The 8315-nt window shown below is 36.9% G+C and overlaps 1 protein-coding gene across 2 annotated transcripts in view; it reads left to right on the forward strand.

The window, feature by feature from the left end:
- Positions 1 to 8315, forward strand: part of PHTF1 (putative homeodomain transcription factor 1) — a 73374-nt gene that overhangs the window by 57059 nt on the left and 8000 nt on the right. For both annotated transcript variants that reach the window (XM_010830782.1, XM_010830783.1), the window contains exons 14-15: positions 507 to 638; positions 1140 to 1226. In XM_010830782.1, coding sequence (XP_010829084.1) covers positions 507 to 638; positions 1140 to 1226 — 219 coding nt within the window. The remainder of the gene's footprint in view (positions 1 to 506; positions 639 to 1139; positions 1227 to 8315) is intronic.

An 8315-nucleotide genomic window follows, 5' to 3' on the forward strand; every position in this document is an offset into this window, starting at 1 on the left:
TTGTGAAGGTTGGGATTCACAATGGTCTCCAAGGTGTGTTCCTTGAAAATGTCCAGAGTGTAGTATATCAGAAGAATGTGTACATGCGTGTTCAGTTGTGTCCAATTCTTTGCGACCCTTTGGACTGTAGCCCAAGCTACAAGCTCCTCTGTCCATGCAATAATTTAGGCAAGAATACTGGAGTGGGTTGCCATGCTCTACTCCACGGCATCTTCCTGACCCAGGGATTGAACCCGCATTTTCTGTGTCTCCTGCATTGCAGGTGGATTCCTTACCTACTGAGCCTTTGGGAAAGCCCCCATGAAGAAGTCACTAAGACAGGAAGTGAAAAAGCATTGTTAATAGCTCATTAATCTGTTGCTACAGAAAGCACATTATACATAATGATCAGAACTTGATTCTTTTAATATTTTTTATGTGCTGGGAATATTTTACAATTATATAAGTATACACACAGTGACACATACGTATATTTCACTTTGTGATTTTTTTTTAACCTCCTCTAGAGATTTTTATTTGCAAAACTCTTCAGCCATATTACTTCTGCCAGGAAAGCTAGGAAATATGAAATACCTCATTTCAGACTTAAAAAGGTGGAGAACATTAAGATATGGTTATCACTGCGTTCCTTTCTAAAGGTGAGTTTTAACTAACCATGGAATATCTGCAATAATACACAGAAAACATGCTCATTGAAATTTCTGGTGGCAGATATTCACTAGGCTGGGTAGTCCTATGTTCTGGACAGATTATGTCAGTGACTGACATCTAGCTCACCTGTTTGACACCAGATTGGGAGTGATCTATCTGCAGAGCTGGTAGAGCTAATTAAATAAGGGCTTGGAAAGGGAAAAGAAATTTTAAACTCTTAGGGCAGAGTGATAAGTTGGATGTTGCATCGTTCTCTGACTTCTGCGGAAACATTCCAGCTGAAAATGTGTTAGTGAATCAATCACACCCTTAACTTGAATGGCATGAATCTCAGAGCTTAATTAAAGTTGAAGATGTCCAAAATATATTAAAATCCTGTGTCAGAAACTTCTTATAAATGTTTGTTTTCACACCAGCATAGTAAGATCGGGTCCCCTAATCTGTCTCCGGCGGGGACCTAGAACGCTAACCTGTGTCTCACTCTCTAGAGACGGGGCCCACAGCGATCGGTGGACGTGGTGGTGTCTTCCGTCTTCCTACTGACGCTTTCCATTGCTTTCATTTGTTGTGCCCAGGTAAGAGTTTCAGATCTATTTCAGTGGAAAGTAGAAAATAGAACTCACTTTCTGTTTTAAACTAGTTCACTGTATTTAAGTGAACACACTCACACACATGCGCGCACACACACACACACGCAACAGATGTTTGTTTCTGACAGCTCTGGGAACCAGAGAGTCCAAGGTGAAGGTGCCAGAATGGTTATGCTGAAGTATTGGGTTGGGCCAAAAAATTTGTTAGGATTTTTCTGTAAGATGGTACAGAAAAACCATATTAACTTTTTGGCCAACCCTGTGTGTGTGTGTATTTACTGTGTCTAAATTTCTTTTGCTATTTTGAATACTTGTTAATTTTTATGACTTTTGAAATGAGAGTAAGTTTTAGTCCTTTAAGACTCTACGATCATGGTAACTTAATTGGAAGTTTTGATTGGTAATAAAGCTATGTATCATGATGGATACAAAATAGTGATTTTTCTAACTTCATCATTTCTTCTAATTTTATTGTCACTCTAAAGTAGACTTTTCCCCATTTAATCATTCATTCATTTATTATGTTATGGATTCCTATGTTCTTATTTTTATCCAGTGGATTATAAACTCTTACTATATTGTTTTGATGCATAATTGTCCTAGATTTGGCCAGTGGGAGACCCTTAAAGTGCATTCCTATGTTCTTTGGAGAGGTCCCTATATATTTTTTGTTTCTATTTCTGTGGTTTCTTTCTTATAAGAATTGACAGCTTTATTCTATACTTTTCCACTTACTGAGTTTTAATTCTGCGACAGTCAGAGAACATGCTCTGAATGTTTTCAGTCCTTTGAACTATGTAGACTTGTTTTATTATCCAGTACATGGTCAGTTTCACTAAATCTTCCATCAGCTCTTTGAAAGAATTTGTATTCCATTGTTTTGGAGAGCAGTTTTCCCTCTATAAATTAGCCCAAGTTTATTAGTTGTATGGTTGAAATTTCCCATATTCTTACTCATCTTTTTGGTTTGCTTATTTTATAAACCATTGAGAGAAGTGTGGTCATGTCTGCTCTAATGGTGGATTTATCTTTTTCTCCTTTTGTTTCTGTCAATTTTTGCTTTATATGTTTTTAAGCAGTATAATTGGGTGCATGCAGACTTAGAATTGATATCCATCTCCTTGGTGGATTGACTTTTATGTAATTTATAGTCTTTTTTTTTTCTCAATCCAGGATCACATATTCATTTAGCTGTCATCTCTCATCTGTCATTTAGCTCTTTAATCTCCCTTAATCCTGAACAGTGTCAAGCTTTGTTTGTCTTCATGAACTGAAAAAATGTCTTTGTTTCTAATGTATCTTAAAATCTACTCTATTTGATTTTAATTTAACCATACTGTCTTTTGATTAGTTTTTGTATGCTGTATCTTTTTTTCTACCCCTTTTCATTTATTTTTTCTTTATATTTTAGTTGCCTTCTATAGTCAGCATATTGATTGCTTGTTTCTTCTTTTTTTGCTGTTAATCTATCAAAGTGCTTTAATATCTTTCAGTTCAGTTCAGTCACTCAGTCGTGTCTGACTCTTTGCGACCCCATGAATCACAGAATGCCAGGCCTCCCTGTCCATCACCAACTCCCGGAATTTACTCAAACTCGCGTCCATCGAGTTGGTGATGCCATCCAGCCATCTCATCCTCTGTCGTCCCCTTCTCCTCCTGCCCCCAATCCCTCCCAGCATCAGGGTCTTTTCCAATGAGTCAACTCTTCGCATGAGGTGGCCAAAGTACTGGAGTTTCAGCTTTAGCATCATTCCTTCCAAAGAACACCCAGGGCTGATCTCCTTTAGAATGGACTGGTTAGATCTCCTTGTAGTCCAAGGGACTCTCAAGAGTCTTCTCCAACACCACAGTTCAAAAGCATCAATTCTTCGGCACTCAGCTTTCTTCACAGTCCAACTCTCACATCCATACATGACCACTGGAAAAACCATAGTCTCGACTAGACGGACCTTTGTTGGCAAAGTAATACCTCTGCTTTTCCAGTGTTGAACATTTATTTCATTTATTTTGGTAACAAATCTGAGTTTGCTACAAAATATTTTCTATTTCTGAGCTCTGTCTTTCTTTTTTATTAAAATTGAAGTATAGTTGATTTACAGTGTTATGTTAGTTTAAGGTATACAGCAAAGTGATTCAGTTATACATATTTATACGTGTTTATATGTAACTATATATTTTCTTTGCAGATTCTTTTCCCTTATATGGGCTTCCTTGGTAGGTCAGATGGTAAAAAATCCACCTGCAATGTGGGAGACCTGGGTTTAATCTCTGGGCTGGGAAGATCCCCTGGAGGAGGGCATGGCAACCCACTCCAGTATTCTTGCCTGGAGAATCCCCATGGACAGAGGAGCCTGGTGGGCTACAATCTGTGGGGTTGCAAAGAGTTGGACATGACTGAGCGACTAAGCACATAGGTTATAAATATTGAGTATAATTCCCTGTGATATATATACCACGTCTTTATCCATTTGTCTGTTGATGAACATTTATTTTGCTTCTATGTCTTGACTGTTGTAAATAGTGCTGCAATGAACATTGGGATGCATATTTTTTTTTTCAATTATAGTTTTGTCTGGATATATGCCCAGGAGTAGGATTGGAGGGTCATATGTTGTAACTCTGTTTTTAGTTTCTTAAGGAACCTTCATATTCTCCCTGGTAATAGTAACAATTTACATTCCCACCAACAGTGTAGGAGGGTTCCTTTTTCTTTACACCCTCTTCAACATTTATTATTTGTAGACTTTTTGATGATGGTCATTCTGACTGAAGTGAGGTGATACTTTATTGTAGATTTGTTTTGCATTTCTCTAATAATTAGCAGTGTTGAGCATCTTTTCACGTGCCTTTTGGTCATCTGCATGTCCTTTTTTGGAGAACTGTCTATTTAGATCTTCTGTCCATTTTTTAATTGGGCTAACTTGGGTGTTTTTGTTATTGAGTTGTATGAGCTGTTTGTGGATTTTGGGAATAAAGCCCTGTTGGCCTTATCGTTTATAAACATTTTCTCTCATTCTGTAATTTGTCTTTTTGTTTCATTTGTGGTATCCTTTGTTGTGCAAAAGCTTTTAAGTTTAATTTTGTCCCATTTGTTTATTTTTGCTTTTATTTCCATTACTCTAGGAGATGGATCCAAAAAGATATTACTGTGATTTATGTAAAAGAGTGTTCTGCCTGTGTTTTCCTGTAGGAACTTTATATCATAGTATCCAGTTTTACATTTGGGTCTTTAATCCATTTTATTTTTGTATATGGTGTTAGAGAAATTTTATAATTTTGTCCTTTTACACTTAGCTGTCCATTTTCCCCACACCATTTATCAAAGAGACTGTTTTTTCTCCATTGTACGTTCTTGCCTCCTTTGTCATAGATTAATCGACTGTAGGTCTGTGGGTTTATTTCTGGGCTTTCTGTCCTGTTCCATTGATCTTATTTCTGTTTTTGTGCCAGTACCATACTGTTTTGATTACTGTAATTTTGTATTGTAGTCAGAAGTCAGGGAGCCTGTTTCCTCCAGCTTTGTTTTTCTTTCCCCAGATTGCTTTGGCTATTGACATATTTTGTGTTTCTATACAAATTCAAAACCTTTTTTTTTGTTTTAGTTCTTTGAAAAATTTCATTGTAATTTGATAGAGATTGCATTGAATCTGTAGATTGTCTTGAGTCATATGGTTATGTTAATAATGTTAATCCTTCCAGTCCAAGAAACCAGTATATATATGTATATATCTTTCCATCTGCTGTGTCATCTTCAATGTCTTTCATCAGTGTCTTATAGTTTTTGGAGTACAAGTATTTAGCCTTCTTAAGTAGGTTTATTCCTAGGTATTTTATTCTTTTTGATATAATGGTGAATAGGATTATTTCCTTGGTTTCTATTTCTTATCTTTTGTTGTTAGTGTATAGAAATGCAACAGATTTCTGTGTATTAATTTTGTATTCTGCAACTTTACCAAATTCACTGATGAGCTTCAATTGTTTTCTGATGGCATCTTTAGGATTTTCTATTTACAGTATCATATTGTCTGCAAACCGTGACAGTTTTACTTCTTCCTTTCCAATTTGGATTCCTTTTATTTCCTTTCCTTCTCTGAAGGCTGTAGCTAGGACTTCCAAAACTCTGTTGAATGAAAGAAGTGAAGTTGGGCATCCTTGTCTTGTTCTTGATCTTAGAGGAAATGCTTTCAACTTTTCAATGTTGAGTATAATGGTAGCTGTGGGTTTGTGATATGTGGCCTTTAGCACATTGAGATATGTTCCCTGTATGTCCAGTTTGATGGGAGTTTTTAATCATTCAGTTCAGTTCAGTTTAGTCGCTCAGTTGTGTCCGACTCTTTGTGACCCCATGAATCACAGCACGCCAGGCCTCCCTGTCCATCACAAACTCCCAGAGTTCACTCAGACTCACGTCCATTGAGTCAGTGATGCCATCCAGCCATCTCATCCTCTGTCGTTCCCTTCTCCTCCTGCCCCCAATCCCTCCCAGCATCAGAGTCTTTTCCAGTGAGTCAACTCTTCTCATGAGGTGGCCAAAGTACTGGAGTTTCAGCTTCAGCATCATTCCCTCCAAAGAAATCCCAGGGCTGATCTCCTTCACAATGGATGTTAAATGTTGTCAGAAGTTTTTTCTGCATCCATTGAGATAATCATACAGTTTTTATTCTTCAGTTTGTTAATGTGTAGTGTATCACACTGATTGATTTGTGAATATTGAAAAATCCTTGCATCTCTGAGATAAATCCCACTTGATCACGGTGTATGATCCTTTTACAGTTTTGTTGGATTCAGTTTGCTATTATTTTGTTGAGGATTTTTGCATCTATGTTCATCAGTGTTATAGGTTTACAATTTTCTTTTTTTGTGTGATTTCTTTGGTCTTGGTATCAGAGTGATGGTGGCCTCATATAGTGAGTTTGGAATTGTTCATTCCTCTTCTTTTTTGGGAATACTTTCAGAAGGATAGGCGTTATCTCTTTTCTAAATGTTTGGTGGAATTCGCCTGTGAATCTCTCTGGTCTGGGAGTTTTAAAATCATAGATTCAATTTCAGTATTTGTGGATGATCTTCATATTTTCTAGATTGTACCTCTCTAAGAATTTGTCCATTTCTTCTAAGTTGTCTGTTTTATTGATATATAATTGGTTGTAGTGATTTCTCATTTCTAATTAATTGATTTGGTCCCTCTCCCTTTTTTTCCTGATAAGTCTGGTTAAATATTTATCAGTTTTGTTTATCTTTTCAAAGAACAAACTTAAGTTTTATTGATCTTTTCTGTTGTTTTCTTAGTCTCTATTTCATTTATCTCTGCTCTGATCTTTTTGATTTATTTTCTTCTACTACCTTTGGGTTTCGTTTGTTCTTTCTCTAGTTGCTTTATGCATAAGGTTAGGTTGTTTGAGATTTTTCTTCTTTCCAAAGGTAAGCTTGTATCCCTCTAAAGAACTGATTTTCTGTGTCTGATAGGTTTTGGATAATCGTGTTTTCATTTTCTTTCGTCTCTAGGTATTTAAAATTTTTTTCCCTTTGATTTCTTCAGTAATCCATTGGTGGTGGTGGTGGTGGTGGTTTTTATATTGGTGAGAACTCAGTCACATAGCTATACCTAGTTACAATCAAGATTGAGGAATGGATTCTAGCCTGTTCAAATTGAAAAGGTGGGGGCCCTGTTTGAAAAAGTAGGAAAAAAGTGCTGTTAATGATACCAAAATATAAAGCTTTCACTTTTCTTCTGTGGTCCCTCTCTCTCTCAATTTGTCATAGTGTTTTGTTTGTTTAATTTTTTTTAAAGTTGTAGTATACTTGCTTTGCAGTGTTGTGTTAATTTCTGCTGTACAACAGTGTGAATCAGCTGTGTCTACATACATTCCACATTGGTTGGTTAGTAGCATGTTGTATAGCCTCCATGTGATTTTTTTTTTTTCCATGTAGTTGATTTCTAATCTTATAATGTTGTGGTTAGAAAAGATACTTGATATAATTTCAGTTTTCTCAGATTTGCCAAGGCCTGCCTCATGGGCCAGCATGTGATTTGTCTGGGAGAGTGTTCCATGTTCATTTGAAAAGAATGTGCATTCTGCTGCTTTCAGATGGAATGCTTTATAAATATCAGTTAAGTCCATCTGAGACATGTTCACACTGCTGTATTTAAAACAGATAACCTACAAAGACCTACTGTGTAGTACATAGAATTGTGTTCGGTGTTATGTGGCAGCCTGGATGGATGGACAGTTTGGGGAGAGTGAATACATGTATATGTATGGCTGAATCCATTCACTGTCCACCTGAAACTGTCACCATGTTATTAATTGGCTATACCTCAGTACAGGACAAAAAGTTTAAAGAAGTGTCAGTTAAGTCTATCTGGTGTAATGTGTCATTTAAGGACTATGTTTTCTTACTGATCTTTCTGGATGATCTGTTTAATGATGTAAGTGGGACATTAAAATCCCCTATTATTGTTGTGTTACTGTCAGTTTCTCTTTTTTAATGTCTGTTAACATTTGCCTTAAATATTGAGGTACTCCTGTGTTGGGTACATATGAATATACAGTTGTTACACCTTCTTTGATTGACCCCTTGATCATGATGTAGTGTCCTTCTTTGTCTCTTGTACCAGTCTTTATTTTAAAGTCTATTTTGTCTGACATAATATTACTACTCCAGCTTCTTGATTTCCACTTGCATCAGTTCAGTTCAGTTGCTCAGTCGTGTCAGACTCTTTGTCACCCCGTGGACCTGCAGCACACTACCTTCCCTGTCCATCAGACCATTGGAGCTTGCTCAAACTCATGTCCATCGAGTTAGTGATGCAATCCAACCATCTCATCCTCTGCCGTACCCTTTTCCTCCCACCTTCAATCTTTCCCAGCATCAGGTTCTTTTCCAGTGAGTCAGTTCTTCTCATCAGGTGGCCAAAGTATTGGAGTTTCAGCTTCAGCATCAATCCTTCCAATGAATATTCAGGACTGATTTCCTTTAGGATTGACTGGTTTGATCTCCTCGCAGTCCAAGGGACTCTCAAGAGTCTTCACCAACACCACAGTTCAAAAGCATCAATTCTTCAATGCTCAGCTT

This window comes from Bison bison, unplaced genomic scaffold (genome assembly GCF_000754665.1).
Source record: "Bison bison bison isolate TAMUID 2011002044 unplaced genomic scaffold, Bison_UMD1.0 scf7180017864519, whole genome shotgun sequence".
NCBI classification, from domain to species: Eukaryota; Metazoa; Chordata; class Mammalia; order Artiodactyla; family Bovidae; genus Bison; species Bison bison.